This window comes from Ambystoma mexicanum, chromosome 7p, assembly GCF_040938575.1.
Source record: "Ambystoma mexicanum isolate Mex_15411 chromosome 7p, UKY_AmexF1_1, whole genome shotgun sequence".
NCBI lineage: Eukaryota > Metazoa > Chordata > Amphibia > Caudata > Ambystomatidae > Ambystoma > Ambystoma mexicanum.
This window is the reverse complement of record NC_090939.1, coordinates 79,356,654-79,375,747: the sequence shown is the minus strand read 5'-3', so window position 1 is coordinate 79,375,747 and position 19,094 is coordinate 79,356,654. Positions and strand designations below refer to the sequence as shown.

The 19,094-nt window shown below is 44.5% G+C and overlaps 1 protein-coding gene across 4 annotated transcripts in view; it reads right to left on the bottom strand.

The window, feature by feature from the left end:
* NDC80 (NDC80 kinetochore complex component) overlaps window positions 1-19,094 on the bottom strand; it is a 735,052-nt gene that overhangs the window by 69,472 nt on the left and 646,486 nt on the right. For all 4 annotated transcript variants that reach the window (XM_069635820.1, XM_069635823.1, XM_069635822.1 and 1 more), the window contains one exon: window positions 4,921-5,051. In XM_069635820.1, coding sequence (XP_069491921.1) covers window positions 4,921-5,051 — 131 coding nt within the window. The remainder of the gene's footprint in view (window positions 1-4,920; window positions 5,052-19,094) is intronic.

The following is a 19,094-nucleotide window of genomic DNA, read 5'->3' as shown; positions in this document are numbered from 1 at the left end:
CCCATTTGCAGTCCAAAAACGTCTTCACCTCGCTATTCTTAAACAGGTCAGAAATGAAACACCCCCTGTTCTCTCTCCATCTATGCAAAGCTCCTGTCGAGTCTGCTGGGCAAAGTCTGGGCTATCGTGTAAGGGCGTGAACGGCGACGGACATGACATGGAGTGCCGAGTTTACACTATCCCATGTATGTTGACCTACCCCATGTAGTTAGGGTTGACCTAGTGATCGGTTTTAAAGTAGAGAGATTCCGGGCAGTCCATTTTGGAAGGGAAGCCATAATGCCCACCAGAGAGGGATTCCACTAATCGACGTTTTCATCCCCACCACTGCTCGGGAGAATTCAACCAGACACCATTCCCGGAGAATCCCTAAGGTGCGCTGTGTCACAATACACCTGGAGATCAGGGCAGCGAAGTTGCCCTCTTTCCAGTGGTGCAGTAAGGACATGCTTGGAGACACTGCTCCTCCCATCCCTCCAAACGGAGCCCACAACCTCTCTCTGTAATTTCTTAAGTTCATGTGGCAGTGTTCTGAGAAAGTGCGGGTAAGGTATTGTGCGAGAGAGTGGCACCGATCGAGTCTAGGGTGGTGAGGGCTGCACAAAATTAGAGCGAGAAATTGAAGAGGAGAGATTTGTAGGGGGGTTTAGAGAGGTAGTGACAATGTAAATGATAGGGGCTGTGTAGTAGAAGAGTGGTGAGTGTGCGAGGCAAAATTTTAAAAATTCCAATAAAAAGCAATTGATGTAGTGCACACTAGGTTCAAACACTCCTTAATCTAACAAGTTAACATCAGGTAGGTGTTCATCCCGCAACCACCACTGTTCAAGAGAAGGCAGTGTCTGAATGTCTATTTGCCTGAAAGGGCTGTTTATGTTTCACTCTCCAGGGACAGAACTGCAGTGCCACAGCACCAAACTGTAGGCCCAAGCCGGGAGAGGGAGATCATCAAGGTGAGAGAAACATCATGAAATACGTTGCTTATGGGAAGTCCTACATGTCCTTGCAGAGGGGGGAAATGTCCTGCCCAAGAGTTCACAATCTCCCCAAAAAAACCGAGAAACTAGAATTAGACTCTTTGAAGATGAGTGAATAACACAAACTGTGCAGTATATGACATGTGCTGAATAGGTGGTTTGAAACCAATTGTGGTGAGCAGGCTCAAAAAAGTCCGTCGCCCAGATGAAACGCGAGTACTACTACCCAAGACAGGTGGCCACTTCAGCCAGAAACTTGCCCAAAACCCAGAAAGGATGGTAAAGTGCGCAGGCCTACTGCGTGGTAGTGGATCCTTCAGATCCCAAACCTCAAGTACTGCCCATGCTTTGTGTGGATCAGCAGATGAAGGCAGGCAATCAAGAGATGCAGAAACAGACCGTACTGAAGGACCAGGGACTGAGGGATCTGGGCAGGGGTGACCATCTTCAACTTGCCCATGTGCAGGTACCAAAAATAAGGGTAATAATACTATCCCCCCTTCCCCAGCTTCAAGGGAGGCGCCAGCTCTATGGCAGCATTCACTAGGAGTTAGGAAATCTCCTCGAGCAGTGAGCTATCTGAGGCATGGCAAGGCATGGGGTGTTCTTATCCACGCTGGGAGAAAACACCCACTCTCCTTGCGACATATCAATCAGAGATAAATGATGGAGGGGTAATTTAATGAGGGTTGAAGGTGGAACTATTGCCCCTGCAGATAGTTCTCATTTGCTGGGCCTCATGCAACAGCACTAGTGCTGCCTACCATAGGCAACCAGAGGCCTGCATCTGTGGGCAAAGGATACAAAAGGAGCAAGAGGAAGGAGCATATGGGCCAACCTCTAACAAAAGATGGAGGGTTGCTGAACCACCAGGCCAAATGACTTGAGCCTAGCATCGATGCCTTAATTATTTCCAAAGAAACATTGGATTCAGAACGAACAAGATTGGAAAAGAGCATGTCCAATTCTCTAGCTTAGTTACTGGGTGCAAAAACAGCGGTACATGACATATGAAGAACCGCAGTGTACACAGAGTCTTCTATGCAGTTTGTCATGCTTGGACGCATTTGCAAAACTTATTTGGAAGCCTCCTTGCTGTCAGCAACCAGTTTAGTAAAGGACCCCTTGCCTCTGTGGGGGCAGGTTTACAGTAGCCTATTCAACCACAGACCCACAAGGTGCATGAGTAACAGGTTAGGGTGCAGTACGCATTAACCACACACAGGGCCAAAGTGCCAGAGGTGAATATCTTCTTGCAGATCGCATCAGGTATTTGGCTCTGTACCTAGGTCAAGTTAAGGGATATGGCCACACGGACCCCCGCATTAGAAGCTTATATCACCAAATTCTCAAGCATAAAATGAGGCAACAGCTTCGGATGGCGGCGGCAGGGTCAGAAATGGAAAGAGGGTCTCCCTGGAAGGACACTAAAACGTCTGCCAGGTTACACTCTTATGGTCAACAAGGGGGCAGAAATCTCCAGACAGGGGCCAAGCCATGACGACAGCTTCCATTTTATAAACTTCTGCTGAGGTGTCAAGGCTACTTGCATTACGAAAGTCAGAGGTTCAAACAAACTAGATCCTGCTCAAAATCTTCTCCAGGGAAGTGCCAATCTCCCCCTCTTCTAGGGACCCCGGTCAATGGGGACCAGATCCCTTCCTTGTCAAACATCTAGCCAAATCTAATTCAGACATTGACTCCTGGAGGCTGCAGTAGATTTTAGGCTCTTCCAGAGAAGAACTGATGCATAGGAGAGCCAGTGCTACTACACTGGAAGGTGGGGCGGCACAGCAAAGGGGGTCCGAGACCCCCCCCAGCTCTGAGACCTGGACATAGTTAGCAAGCATGCATTGGCAGGCTCCTCTCCTGACCTTGGAAGGTGAAGGGCCCTTGGTTCCATCGCGGGCACTTCAGCAAACACGTCCAGCATTTTCTGACCGAACTCTTTCCATAGCACCAGCAGAGCCATGGTAAGAGGCAATGACGAAAGGACACGCGCACCAACTGAGATTGTGATTCCTCCATTTCCCAATACAGAGAGTGGTTGAGCTGCCAGCGCAAGGATGAAGATGAGCGCGTTAGGAGGAAGATGAGATTGGGGGATAAGACATCTTGCGCCAATTGCAGTTCTTCTCAGACCCCACATAGGTGTATTGTAGCTTCCCCGGATTCATGAAAGATGGACGGCCTCAATTGAGCAGAGGACTTGGTGGGGGGTTTTGCCACTTTTGTGCAGCATGATGAAGTTTTTGGCAACATGCTCCGTAACAGCCCTTGGGTACATAGATTTACCGGATACTCGGTCCGTGGAGTGTTTCAGGGCAGGGTACCAAATTCATCACCAGTGTGTGTCTGACACAGACTTCCCAGAGTCTTCAGGGGATGACCCGACCGTTACATAACTAAGCAGTGGTGTTCCCAAAGCAGCATGTGAGTATAAAAAGGAACGGGGGTTGCGAGACGCTGCTGGCTCCACACAGAACAAGACATCACACCCAGAGTCATGCGTGTGAAGGATGACGAGCAAAGCAGATGCAGAGTCATGGTGCAGTCGCTGGTAGCTGAAAAGTTTCTAATGGCAGATTTGCACCCTAGAGGAGACGAATCTGTGGGAGGAAGGAATACAGTAGAAAGGTTGCATTTTCTTGAAATCACAAAATCAAAACACATTAACATTATAGGTCATGCTCTATATAAAACTAGCATTGGCAAAACCAACAGTTTTGGTTTTTCTAAATTCAGATATTCTATTTTCAGATATTCTAAACATTACACCTTTTATCAATGTTCAAAAAATAATACCAATAAATAGCGGCGGATAATCCATTACCATTGTGACAAACTTTTACAGTAAAAAATGTTACTTTTGCCGGAACCTAAGACCGCTATATGGTGGGGATTTGAACAGTATAAAAACCTTTATAATATAACAAATGTAACAGGACCCTAGATATGAAGCAGCGGAATGGCTACAATTAAACCATTTCCTTTCAGATAGAATAAATAACTTTAAAATCAGCTACACATGACAGAAATTTCAGTAACAGAAGGTTCTACTTGTCATGGGACTGGCATATATGCTTAAGTCCACAAATGCCAGAAGAAAGTGGCAAGCCAATATATTCTTCCTTTGGAGGCAACAATAGAAGATAGTGTTGCAGTTCAGACACCAACATTTGGCCTTGTTACAGCCATATCTGTGTGACACTGGGTAGTAAATGTATAAAAAGCAACACAAATCAGATTCCGTGTCTGCACATCTTGTGGGTGACTGAAACCATGTGCGTGCTATGGAGCACCTCACCTAACGTCTTAACGTGGTCTTGCGTCAGACTAAATCCAATTTAGTGTGCAGCGGCCCTCTATGAAAAACTCGTCACATGTACACAGCCTTGTCTGAAATAGCCCTTTTTGAAAGACTTTTCCATAAAGGGTAATCAGGCTAGCATTTACTGGACCCAAGAAAGTGAGCTGCGTATGGTCAACAAGCTTGGGAACCAGATTGGCTATTGAAAAATAACCATACAACAGAAAAAGGTGGGAAAAATATTAAGTGACCGGGCAAGGCGTGCTGTTTTCCTGGTGGAAAATACAGATGTGCGCAATGAATTGCAGAGCTTATCTGAGAGGAGTCAAGTCTCGGCAAGTAGACAACTGTGGAGCGAAAGCCAAAGGAACAAGGAGTAGTGCAGAACTTCACGCACAGGTGCAATCTTCATTGGTTATCAGATATGCTCAGTCAAGAGGCTGTACAGTACAGGTGTAAGGCACATGGATACCATGCAATATTTGGAAAGGTAGACCAGGACACGAGAGAAAGAAGGGTACCTGCGCTTTATACATTACAGCTGGCTTGAGGGCCTGTAGGCAATACGTTATTTTCTTAAAAGACAGTCTGGCTGGAGTTCTAACAAACCTTTCGTTGCAACAGAACACTTACTGCTGCTGGGCTTCTTGTAGCGTTTGCTGTGCCTCCTCAATTCCTTTACTGAGCCCAGATTCAAGAATCTGCCTGTGCTTCTCAAGGGATTCCATCTCCAATGCAGATTTTTTCTGCTCCTCTTCAAATTCCTGTGAAAATGTTTAATTATATAGAGTAAACTGAAGGATAGGCATAAGGGTTTTTAGAAAGAAAATGCTAGCCTACATTTTTGGCAAACCATTCTATCTTGCTGCGGAACACAATTCGAGAGAAGATTTTACTTTGCAAAAGGTGCACTTCTCTGGTAATGAGTGATCTAATTTTTAGTTCCAAAAGCTTACTTCCATGGCTAATAGTCTGTCATATACATAAATAAATTAATTGCATAATTAGGTAAGGAGGCTCTGTTCCTCAGTTACAACACAATCCTACAATTTGTTAAACCTTAAATTCTGATAAAGTACAATCCCGGAATCAGCATGATCACTTTAAATGGTGGCGTTTAGTGGCATGTTTGGGGTAAGGGTGTAAAAGGGACTGCTGTCAAAGTCTGGACTAAGCAATAGATGAAGAACCACTGGTTTTCTGTGTGTCTGTCAACCACTAGACTAAACAGCCATGTAGTCCATTAACCTTTGGCTGTTTGCTAAAAAAAAAACATAATGTGACCTTTTTTTCAAATCAATGTGTAATAAGGTGAAAATAACTTTTTACAATACAATATTAAACAATCACTTATTCCTTCAAGGCATAAAATGTAAACACGCTTCAAAATAAGTACAAATGGTTATAGATGTGATGTGTTTTAGCGAGTACAATTATATACCCACCCATTTCCACTTCAATGCAATCCGAGCCTGTCATACAATTTGGCATTAGGTCTGCTATTGTCACTGTGATCATTAGATGAGGATCATTAACAATTTTCACTTCAATGTAGCACCAAAACAATTATTGCAATGTGCTTGGCATACTTACAGCACCTGTATTTTGATTTTTGTTATGTTCAATGATTCTCTTTACATAAAGGCACATCACAATTGCTAATGGAAAAAAAATCTCTACAATTTCTTGTTCGAGGATATTCTTTTTGATGTCATCTTTTGGATCACTAGGTAAACACTGAAGTCCACTTAGCCCATGCCAACACTTGCTTCAAGCTTATCCAGGCACGTTTGCAAAGCAGTGAATTAAAGTACCAAAACCAGAACTTTCTAAATATCTTCTTTTGAAATAAGTCCCATTAAAAAATGTATTCTCAAACAAAGTGTTCCAGATGCCGCAAATAAATGAGATCTTTAATCAAATTATGAACAATTGTCAGGACGACCTAAAACAAAGAAAAACTCATTTTTCAGGGATTAAAAATATCACAGAGAAGGAAGGCTGTATGCATTCCAACACATCCGATGATATTAAAATGGGAATAACTACAAAAGACTATGCGCACAATGTATCCTCTGCAGGTTCACAATGCAAATCTAGTGGGAGTGATTAAAAGAATCTGAAAGTTCAGGAGAAAAAGTGGCACAAAAAGTTTCTCTTTTAGAGCCAAATAGCTGGGGTACCCTGTGCTGCCTGTGTCCTGAACGAGTGGTGTCTCATGTGCCCTGGAGGATGTAGCTCTTGTCCTCATGTCAGCAAGTCTTGCTCCAGTTTGCTCTGGCATCTCTTTTGCCCTAGGGAAAGTTGCTCTTGTCCTCTGGTTGGCAAGTCGCGCTGCTGTTTGTTGTTGCGTTTCAGAAGCTAGATACTGATTTTCGCTTTGCATCAGATGTAGCTTTTCCAAGTGATGTTTGTTTCTGCGACATTTTTCAGTCACTTAATGGCTTCAGCACAATTGAGTAAATGCCAAGAAAAATTGATTGATTGTGCTCTCTTCTAGTGAATGAACTTAAGTAAACTGTACCCTTGCCATTTCCCATATTTGGAGTGGCGTGATAAAAAAAGTGAATTCTATTTTTAAATTCCATTTACAAATGCTTTTATAAACAGTTTCAAACTGTATGCAGTAGTAATACATTTTAAAGGAATAACCAACATATTGAACATTCTGCTTCAGACACCTTTCCAAATGTTGCCTCCTAATACCTACTGTAGTGAATTGGGGTGCGCATCACTAAATGAGGGTGTGTACAGAGTACATTTTTTGCATCCAAACAGACTACAATCTTGAGAGAAATCCATGCAAAATGTGGTAGCAGTTGGTTCAACGGTGTGGATTTGTATAGCCGGACAAACATACACACACATACAGCTTTATATATAAAGATAAAAAGATATTGCAAAGGCAAACAGCAAATATCAAAAGCATATCTTTCAAAGAACTAGTAGAAACCCAAGTAATTGGAGAAACAGAAAGTAGAGAAGGTAGGTAATGAACAATAAATTCTAAGTACAGCAAACCCAAGTGGCACTGATTGTCACTGAGCAAACATCAAAACAATTGGTGCTTTATGGATCCCACGCACATTGTAATAAATATGTTGTCTGGCTCAAGTTTTTGGTGCCCAAACAATTGGGAGAACTGTCTGCCCCTAAAAGACCTGGAAATAACAAGCAGTCCAATGTTTCCTTTACCTCTATCTAGGGTTTAGCTTATTAAAAGGTATTGCATGCAATCTCCAATTACAAGATTTACTTTCCCATAGTTACATACAATTCAAGATCACTGTTCCATCAGCACATTGTTAGGCAGAATCATCTGCATTACCCTTAAGGAACACTACAGACAATTAAGACTACAAGTGATAGTACAATTTCACCTTTGGTACAAGCCCGTACTACACAGTAAAGTGGTAGCGATGGCTGAGCAGCCAGACTTATCTCAAGATCAAATGAGCAGTAATAGGAATTACACAAAGGACTACAATTACTGTGACTGAAGCAAACACTGACTCAAGGTTTCTGGTTAAAAAATATAAGTACATTTATTTTTAAACCATCTGTTCACAAAACACTTCACTTCTATGAAATAAAACCACACTTTAAATATACTAAGCACAAACAATGTTTCTGGTGTAGGTCAATTCAAGGTAAGTACATTAGGATTTGACAGACCGGTGTTGTGAAACAAAGACGTTACCGTGGGTTAATATGCGATCACTTTTTGACAGTAATGACAGTCGAGTCTTATGAAAGAAAAGCGTACCCGTGGGGAGAAATGTAACCGTAGTCAAACACACTTAGCACAAAGACTTAAACAAAGGGAATAATGGATAAAAATCATAGGCAATACTTTTGTCAAGGCAATAGAATCAGAAGACGTGTTCTAAGAGGCAGATAAAAGTCAATAGGCGTGCGCCAGTGTCAAATGGAGCAGGGCTCTGTTGTCGAGGATCACACGGTGAGAACAGGTTGAGATAAACGTTGCCAGGAGTACTGGATATTGTCAAAGGGGAAGCAAAAGTTATAAGAGGGAAGGAAGAAAGGACAAGCCTTCAGACAGGAAAAGGGTTCTCCCCGATTCCTCATGGTCGGACAGAGAGAACGACCAAATGGACACAGTACCTTACTCAAATGAATTAAGCTGGTGCTACGGCAGTTCCTGGTAGTTCCTGCAGACTCACGGTTCCTGAAGCTTTAGTCGTGTGGACAAGGAGCACGACATCTGGAGCAATCTGCACTACCCAGGGATGAGGCCAGCAGCAGCAAAGCAACGATGAATAAAAGGTGCGCTCCTTAAAAACAGGAGAGGGCTCTTCTGATGGCTATCCTGACCACTACAGCTCGGTGCAGCGATTTCGACTCAGAAGAGGATTCTCTGGCTGTAGATGGTGAGCTGGTTGATCCCACCAGGCTCAAGGGAAGAAGACTCCGGACTGGATCCTCTCTGTCGTTGAAGGGTAGATAGCTCAGGACTGCAGCAGCCGTCTTCTTCTCCACTTCTCTTCGGTTCTTATAGTTCCAGTGGCAACTCTGATTTACAGCTCAAGAGTCCTGACTTTTATGCCAAAGGAGGGCTTCTTCACAGAAGCCTGCCAAAGGACGAAGAACAAGGAAAGACCTTTCCAACACGAAATGTCGAAAAACCAGGCTAGGACCCAAAATAAAAATGATATGGGGTAGCGGGTTTTATGTTCACGTCTGTCACCACAGCCAGAACATTAACACGGGAATCTGTGTGAAAACTATAGTTACCACTGCCACCAGCCATGTCGAGTTGGGAAGGGGGACACAAAGTGCCCCTTGAGGTACAAAAAGACAGGGGAAAGATATTTCTCTCTAGTACTCCATTGTAAGATGGTTTGTACTGGATCTGTATTTAAAAAGGACTAGTAAAGCCAATAGTGACTTTACAGGTTTCTGGGGGACAGTAGTCATCCCCAGAAATGGAGTTCACAAGGGAACTCTAAAAGACATTCCTGTGTCACTGCACTAAAGGTGCTGTGTGACACACAAATAAAAAGATGATGCCTAGGGAGTTGGCGACACTCCATAGCCCATGAGTACAAAAAGTACAACACACAAAAATACACTGCAAGAGTGGGAAAAAGGCTCACACTCTTACCAGGTGGAAAAAATAAACCCCAGAAATCCAGCAAAGCTGCTGCATGACTCACCGGGTAAGGGAAATTAGCCATAAATGAGAATTCTCCCTAACACACATGCTTCTCCAATTAATCATAATTTCATTACTGCCTCAGCGCATCCCAAAAATCTTCCATTGCACGTTATTGGGCGGAGAATAAAACATCAACTAGTGCTTGGAACCTCTACAATACTTGTGACAAGGCCAGTCCCCTGGGGAAAACTTTTTTTCGCCAGATTAGGGGGGGAAGGGGAAGGAGGTAAGAAGAAATCCAGAGCTAGCCCTAATGCTTAAGGATAACTGAAAGGGCCCCAATTCCTGCATGCACCCTTATGCCAGTATGTTTAAGTATAGCCCATATTCTACTCCAGCCATAGTACCCCCGGTAAAATACTGATCAGTCTATCGCCAGAGAAATTTCCTAGAGAATAAACAAGAATTTAGTACAGAGCGAGGCCCCACAGCAACAGAGAATCCTAAAGCAGGCCCCCAGGCAACCAGCGTGCATCCTTCTCCAGAGTGGAAGAAGAGAGACCCACACATCTATACATAGTAGCAGAAACAGACTTGCAGTATAGTTCAGGAAGCGCAGCGTTGAGACAAAGCGGTCACTGGCTTCCCTAGACCACCACCAGGTACTTGTGGGGAAACAAACCCCCATACATACTTGGGACTTACCGGCAAGGCAACAAGACTGGCTGCAACTAACGCCAACGGAGACAATGGCAGGTCTGTGTGACAAAGGTGGGTGGGGGATTAGCCCGCAATTTCAGAATTCACATGAAACAGCACTGCCCCAGATGGGGGAAGATAGGGCCAGACTGACCAGCGAAAGGAGACAAATCTCAACTAGAAAGGAGGGATAGAAGCATGGAGCCTAGGAGGTGTGGGTTATTTTTGAGTAATAGTTCAATGTTTGTTTTTTGGCTAAGGCACATAGAGGGGTCAAAATCATCAAGTCATGTACTCCATAGGTGTGCTTTGAGGTAGACAAAATGGAAGCTTCCAGCATCTGCTTTCCAGTTTCTGAAGCCAGGATTCACCACAGAAAGCACAAGTTGTGTATTATATAATCTTGTTGGACAATTCTTTCTTGTACGCCTTTAATAAGCAGCACGAGACTATAACCTGTGTGCTTTGGGAAAGAACATCAACGCTTTCATCTGCAAGGCAGCCCTGTTATGGGTTGATTGATTCCATGTGGTGATTCCAATTTAGGTTACTATTTGAGGTTTAGTTAAAAGTGATCTTAGTTAAATCCACTCTCGGGAAGGTAGGAGTAACAAATGTCACTTGTGAGCTACTGGTATAAGGGAAAACACCCTACTATTGGCACATCTGTCAGCACTGCAGTACAAAGGGTTCCATGTTAAAGAAGTCAGTATAGTGGGCGCAGCAATAATAAAGATGTAGGACTTGAGAACTGGGATGAAGTCACATGCTTGAGGCTAGGGGCGAGACAGGGATGACCCTGGTTGTCAAAGAATCAATTTATGTGTGCTGCTCCAGGAAAAAAGTCACAGACCCCCAACCAGTTTGCAGGTTCCTGCAAGAAACAATTCCAGGCGGAGATTCAGAACGGATGGGCTTGTGCCCTTCAGGGATAATTGCTGGAACGGGAGAAGTCAGAGTTCATGGGCACAGGTGCAGTTTAGAGTGTGGGGCACAGAGGGGGAGAAAAACAAGATGGAGCAGGGAAATGGTGATTAGAGCGAAGGAGAGTAGAGAGAAGAAGGCAGAGGGGAAAGAAAAAGGAGTGAAGGTGAGTGAAGTCAAGGTAAAGTGGAGGATAGAGAGAAAGGATGGGAGGAAGTGAAGTAGAGAGGATGTAGAGGAGGTGGAGAAGGGTAGCTGAAAGAGCAGAGAGGAGTAGTAAACCTTGGTGGTGGAGAAAGGGGAGCATGAGGAGGAGAGACAAACAAATTAGGTGGTGGCAGGAACTGTAAGAGCCGAGGAACATCCAAGGAAGGATAAATGCAAGGAAGTGCAGGAAGGAGAGGTTATCTTGAGGAACAAATGGAGATACGGACAGATAGGAAGGTAGTCTTCAACATAGACAAGGATGAAGGGAGACAGTTGGAGAGAGGGAGAAAGGGGTCCCCATGAAAGAAGGCCAAGTTTGGGAAATCCTTCATAACTCAGATGACCAAAATAGCCAAGGTTGGATGGGGACAGAGAGTAAGTGCTTGAATAAAAGTCAATACGTTTAGGACGACTTGAGAAAGATGTTGGTATCCTCATCAGAAGGGGAATGGTGAGAGCACTTTGGGGTCTAATCACCACCAATTTGCCCAGCGCCATACCCCCGGAAGAAGACTTAAGGGAATTAGGTGTGTGCGCCTGGTAGGAGAATCCTGCATTATCAATGCGTGACATTGAGGTCATAGGCCCATCCGCGGAAGACAAACAAGAAAGAAGTGTTTAGTGTACTATAAACCCCGAGCCTGCGTAACTGTTTACCCACTGAGAAGGCAGCGTTGAACAAGGGAGAGAGGGAAAGACTGAGTACTATGTCCCCGAGGAGATATTTGACAGGTGCTAGCCGTAGCCCCATCATGTGGGCTCAGTCAAGTTTTGAGTTGTCTGTGAATCTCTCAGCTGTGCCAGAATTATTGAAAATTAAAGAAATTAACTTCTCTTTTAATATGCCGGGGACTAGCCTGCAGATTTATCATGTCATTTTAACCTATTTGTACAATCCTTTTGATATTATTCCTCCTTTTGTACTTGTTTTATAAGCACATACTTGTCGGGGAACAGCATTCTTAGGCAGCACGATAATCGTGTGCAGGTCGAAAAATAGGATTGGGTGCCATTGTCAGGAAGCCCTTTTTGTTATTCACCAACGTAATCATCAACCATCTGCCAACACTACTTCCCTCTGGACTCCTAGACCATATATCCTTAGCAAAAGACCTGTCTGATATACACAAGGAAATTGATTTCTATTTGTTTTTCCGAAGCTGAACATGCAGCGCCTCCTCATTGTTTCATCCTGGTCTTATTTGTAGTGCTTTTTATTTAGTACATCATTGTCTTCTTCACTATGGCTTCTAGAAGAGTCACTGCTCCTATTAGGCAGTCTGGACCCCTTTTATGGGTTCAGAACATGTGATCTACCATTAGGGTTATTTCTTCATGCTTTGTTATTTATTTAATTTAATTGTTTTCTTATAATAGCAACAGGAAGTTTTGTACTCCCTATTGCTGTTGCCTCACCATGGCTCCTGAACCTCAGAAAAAGTATGGCTGTCATTTAAACCTGCCCCAAGTGAGGGTTCTGACATTTACAACTGCATTTCCAAAGGGTCCACTTACGATTTGGTGGAATAGGAGGAGGATTAAACTAAAGGGACTGAATACAGGACCAATTCTGGTTCTTGTTCTTTGTGCTGCCATTATAATTCTTCTCAAAGCTCTAGTCAAGGTCTGAAAATATAAAAGCAATCTAGTCTGACTTGGCAAGGATTTCAGGAAGTTTTCATATTCACTATTCCAATCAAGGTCAAGACATTATCTCCTTATTCTTTACACTTGTACGTAATGTCAGGAAAGTGTTAGTTGAGCTGGTTTCACTCCCCTTGCACTACAGCCCAGTTTGATCTTTAATTTGTATATGTCACGTATGGGAAACTGGACTGTCTTGCTGCAGACATCAGGTTTATTTCAAACCCTCCATCCATGCTCGCTGCAGGCAGTGTCGCTGCAGCTGTGCAAGGCCTTCACCTCAGAGACACCTACAGTTTCCTCTCCCAGCAGTGTCTTATGCCCTTCCTTTCGCAAATCATCAAGTGTGATCCAGATTGTTTGCTGGCTTGCCAGAAGCACATTGAATTGCTGCTGGAATACAAGGCCTGACAAGTGCCTCTTTCTATTTCCCCAACACTTCCCATTTGCATCGTTCTTGCCCGTCAGATTTCTACTTTTACCTGAAGCATCTTTAGCCTAACATTTGTACACTTATTATTCAGTCTATGTTGAGAGAGTTGGGCCTCTGCCTCATTTACTTCTGATGCTAGGGTCAACATGCTACTGATAACTATCCAATTTCACCAGTTTTGTTCAAGTGTCACTAACCTATCAATGCTCACCGCAATTCCTAAAGTGGTTGTAACATGCTGCTGTTGCTCCGAGGTAGCCTTCAACCAGGTCAGCCTCTCTTTTTCAGAGCTCAACTCTTGGCTGCTTTTTTCAGCGTATGTCGACCTCACTATTTTATCAATCAGGACTCAAGTTGGCTTTCCACATCATGCAATAGTTCCTCCAGCAGAAACCATAATTGAAACTGCAGTTAGAGTCAGAGCAAATGTGGTGCAGGAGTTACTCCAGGAGCCACAGTCTTGTGGATGGGTCTGCTCCATTTGAAGACAGAAAAACAGGATATGCTTTTCGTCAGTCCTGTGCCAAATTTTAAGTCCACCACAAGTCTGTAGTCCGATATGATGGGACACTGGGGTGAAACGATCATCAAGTCTCCAGAGCATAAAGACAGCATGATTTCAGCAACAGAGAAAGACAACCTTTCCAAGCACCACAGCATGGATAAAATAAATATCTCAAGCACAATTCAGGATCAGTACTCTAAACCTCCATCTCAGGAGCCACCATGCTCCCTGGCCCTCTCTTCCCATCTGTTATTCCAATACATATGCAAGGTGGTACACACACCTGAATTATTTGGGGAATGCTCAATTTAACACAACTTGAGACAAGACGAAATACAATAGTCACACGAAATGCCAACTAATTCAGTGCCTTAAAGTCCTGACGATGGACTTTGTCCGAAATGCATTGGCATCTATAATTATGGCACTGAGCAGTCAGGCACACTTTATGCCTCAATTATTAAAAATGTAAGAATATGAATGTGGATTGACCACAATACAGACTGGATTGAAGTTTATGAACATTTAACTTTTTATTCAAATTTACGAGCAACTCCGGAAGGAGGACAAGGAGTGAGCACACTCAGGAGCAGATTGAATTCTGCTTCTTACTTTGATATGTATCCTTGAAGATGAAGACACATTGTTTGATAACCAAAACCCTGTACAAGTTGTGAAAAGTACAACCAAAAAAATTAAAATAATTTAAAAAAAAAATTAAAAAAAAGATCAGCAAACTAGTTTCATTTTTTTTAAATCTTGGATATTTAAGGAAAGCAAACCTAGTTTAGGGAAACAACACCTTTCCATACGTTGCTAAGGGTCGCAGTCACACAAATGGTTACACAGGGAATAAGCTGTACAAAACAGCACATACTACTGGCATACCACTTAGGCCAGCAGGGAAGAGGTAACATTTACAGATTGGGGGGCGCATGCAACTGTACTGAAAGGAGTGGGGGGGGGGGGAGGGGATTAGATGTAAATGGTGGCAGTCAGGAGGATTGGGTGAGATCACGGGGGTTCTCCTAAGGGTAGTGAAGGTGCTCCTTAATGAGGAAGGTCTCTATTTCGTTTCTGATTTACAGGGAACCGGTGGGGCTGTAGGGGAGTTCTAAAGTGGATGGGTAGGCTGTTTCACGGTCTCGGGGAGTAGTAAGAGAATGCAGGTTTAGTGGTAGTGTCCTTTTTGCATTTCTGCTGCTCCAATCTGTCCAGTGGTCATGACCTCTTCTTATGCACGGACTGCCAGAGATGGCGACTCACTGCCACGTAAGGAGGAGCGTCCATGGTGCCAGAGTGCATACAATGCAGGTGGCTTTGAGGGCGATATGTGCTTGTAGGGGTAACCAGTTAAAGTTCAAGGAACAAGTGTTATTTGGATCTATTTCCAGAGACCTCTGGTGAGGCAGGCAGCAGCACGATACGCTGCCCTTTGGGGCTATGGTGGTGGCGGGGAGTCCAACGAGCAGGAGGTTTACTCCATTCTGGTGAAATCGGTCCCAGGCCTAGTCCTTACCACTCTGTCAGTTTCAGTTTTCTGCAAAAAGTGTGTTTTGAAGGAGAGGAGACTATAAGGAGTTCACAGACTTGATGCAGGGTGTCAGCTGTGAGGTGTAGTGCTTAAACTTCATAGCAGACTGTCAGGTCAGCATGTGGGGCGTGCAGAATTTGTGAGGAGCAGGAATCCAGCCATGGTGGGATTCATAAAGTAGTACGTGTTGGACATCCAGGTCTGGATCAGGTTGATGCAGGCCTTGCGTTGGTGGATATCTTTGATGGGTATTTTCAGGAAGAGTTATGCATCATCTGCATATTGGGGAATGTGGATGTTGTGGCTGGCGAGTAGGGTTCCCAGGGGATCCCCAAAGGTTCAGGATTGTGAGTATGAGGATAGATTCCTGTGTGATCCACAGGTGGAAATCTGGAGGTATCCATATGGATGAGGCAATCTAGCAGAGGATGTTTGCTGTGAAGCTCATGCTCTTGTGCAGTATGTTGAAAAGGTCTTGGTGGTCTGCCGTGTCGAAGGCTGTGGAAAGCTAGAAGGGTACAAGGAGGAATGGGTGTCAGTCATCAATCCTATTTGATTGGTTAGTATGCTGAACTTGGCATTGATGCTGGTATGTGCTTGAAGTTAGGTGGAACCCCCTCATAATGTGGAGGCTGTGTCCTTATTCCGGACCAATCAGGTATGTCGGGCATGATCGGTGGACACAGTGAGTTTGCAGCCTAGAAAGTATGTGAGGACCTCCATTGCCCACTTAATAGCCAAGCAATCTAGAGCGGTTTAACATGAGCAGTTTTGGACCCGAGATTGATCCTAATCCTACCTGGGATGTAACAGTTTGTAGGATAAAGGATTCCTGAAAGTTCAGCATACTTAATGGATGGCAGCAGAGTGAGATTTGGTGCTTGAAGGCCATCCCAGCCTGATTGTCCAGCTGATCAGTTGAAATTGGACCCCTTTAGTCGATTGGTGACGAGTCAAGCGATTAAGGAATAATCTGGGATGAACCTTGTAGTAGCCTGTGAAGCAAAGGGAGGCTCTCGGGTCTTCGTCTACCAGAATACTTTGGATATTACTGCCTTGAGGTTGTACCACTCCCTTTCCAAAATGGAAGCCTAGGTACTTGACTACGGCCATAGCCAGATGACATTTTGTAGGGTTGGCTGCAAGTTCGTCTCTTCTCAAACTTTGGGTGACCAGGTACAGATGCTCCAGGTGTTTCCTTAACTGGTGTTTGGATGACTCATCCAAATAATAAATGCAAACCTTTGGTAGGGTCACAGAATCTCACACATCCGTACAAAGTTGAGGACAATAAACAAAGTCCCATATGGATGAGGAACACTGGTTTTAATTTGTTTTCTTCAGCTAAAGGGACCTACCAATACCACTTAGCTGTGTCCAGGGTCGATATTTACCTGGCTTGTCAAACTCTATAATTTCAACCACGTTGTACATTACATAGGCGTTGAAACGTGACATATCTTTGAATTTTCTGACGTCAATACAGCACCTCCATGATGGTTTCAGTAAAATAGGAGCGGATCAGTGATTAGTAGATGGTTCAATTCAGCATGCACTGCACTTCTACCACTTTCCTTCTGGCATCGGGCAGAAGGTATGGTCTCAAACAAACTGACTTGCCTGGGGGCATCTCACTTTGGTGTACAAACTCATTTGTTCTTCCTGGCAGGTTAACAAGTGTTTCAACTAGTTTGTTGAAATATCTGTAGAGATGAGGTCCAATTTAGAATCTTTCTGCTTCAGACAGAGTCTGGATATGTGCCATCAGTTTAGGCTCCTTGTGTTTAACCGTGCCTTTTGCCAATTTATAGGGTAGACTTTGGTTGTCTTCCTTCGATCATTCGGCTGGACTTGTGCGTTCAGATCCAAAAGACCCCCCTTGCCCACATCTCCACCCAAGGTGAGGGCCATGGCTCATCGGGCGTCCCCTCCTTACCACCAGGGCCCAGGTGGTGGATGGCTCACCTGCTGAAGACATTGCCCGCACGTATTGAATTTAGCTAGGCCTCAGAAACCATTTTGTCTACTAAAGATGGTGTGAGCTCAGCGCACTGTAGCGCGGCCCCCACCCTCGGAGAGTCCCAGTTATCCCTGTCGCCGCAGCACCCTGGCAGATCCGCTGCGAGCCCGTTCCCACGAACAAGACGGACATGAGCTAGCGTAATACATTAACATTGTAACATTTCACCTTCCGCAGTGTATCATCGCTCCCAGCATGACCCGGCCAGCGGGCCTGGGCGATGAAAAGAACGGTAAAATGGTCATCAGATGGCAGAAAGTCTTTACATATTAATGCCAAGACCACTTGCAAAGTATGCTTTTCTCCACAAAATGTCTTATATTACAAAAACCTGTAAAATGTATAAACATAGAAAGCATGCTTCCATGATATAAGCAATGGCGAGCCCACACCACTGGAATTGGGTACTAATAATGAAGGAGCGTTCCAGGGATCTATTTGGCACGTGTATCACTGGGAAACTTACACTCCATGGTTTTTGCGCCATAACCGAACTAATGCTGCTAGAGTACACGAGGAGACGAATGTAACCATACAGAGGGCTCATGTGAAGGATGCGCGAGAATGCACTTGTCATGTGTGTATGTCTAAGCCCCTTATGTGCCACCACCGTCACGTACCGTGGCGGGTCATTTTCTATGTACTCCACCCACCACACTACTACCTCACTTACTGCAAATGTATATGCATATAACTAAATACTGTAGTTGTTAAAACATAGTGTACGAATAAGGTGCTCAGGCTGGATATAATCGAGACACATCCAGCAAAGTTGAAATGTATGTTTTAAAGTGATTTGAATAAGTATTATAGAGTGCTCAAATGTTTGTGATGTTTTTACCTAAAGTCGGCAGCATACAAGGAAGATACCTTTTTGAAAATATGTGCAAGGCCATTCCCCCTCCCACCCTGCGAAGACTGCCAACCATGAGAGCAGAGGCCCGCGCCGTGCTGCTCCACCTCCCCCAACCAGACTGGAGCCGCTTCAAAGATTTGGAGCCCCCTCTGCAGCACCCAAGGCCACGGCCCGCCACCTGCATTATTTATAGCACAGCAGTAAACCTCTGCCTGAACACACACTTCCAAAAGGCGCCCCCTCGTAAACCCCACAACCCACCGGATCATCTTAGACTTATGGCCCTGTGCAATCAGGACACCCAATACTTCGACAACACACAGCGGCACATCCATAACAACTTCTAACAAGACAGAAAGACCTGTACCGCCCGTCCCAGGCCCTGAAGCTTAGCACCTCGACCTATGGCCCCGGTCAACAGGACACTGGTAACCATGTCCTGACGTATTACCATCAGACCCCTCACAAGGTACATTCCTCCTGTGTTGCATTAACCTGTAGAATAACCTATCGGAAGATTTACTAAAGAAGATAATATTGCAATGACTGAATGACTGCGGTGTGCATGGCCTAGGGCAAATAAGTCAGGAAAAGACATTCATCTCCAACACTGGCCGCGATGGCACAACAACACCGCCCGGATGAACTCAGCCAACCTGCCAGGCCCAGCCCAACCCACGAGGCTGACCAGTGACGTTCTCCAGCCCAGACCAACCACCTCGCAGCAGCACCTATAGCTAGTCATCGCCACCCAATCCCATTGAACTTGTGCCCCCTATAGTATGTAGGTTCTTATGACGTTTTTTGTAAATATATACGCCTGTCTTTGCTATTGTCAGACAGAGCGCTCTCAGAGTTTGCAGAGT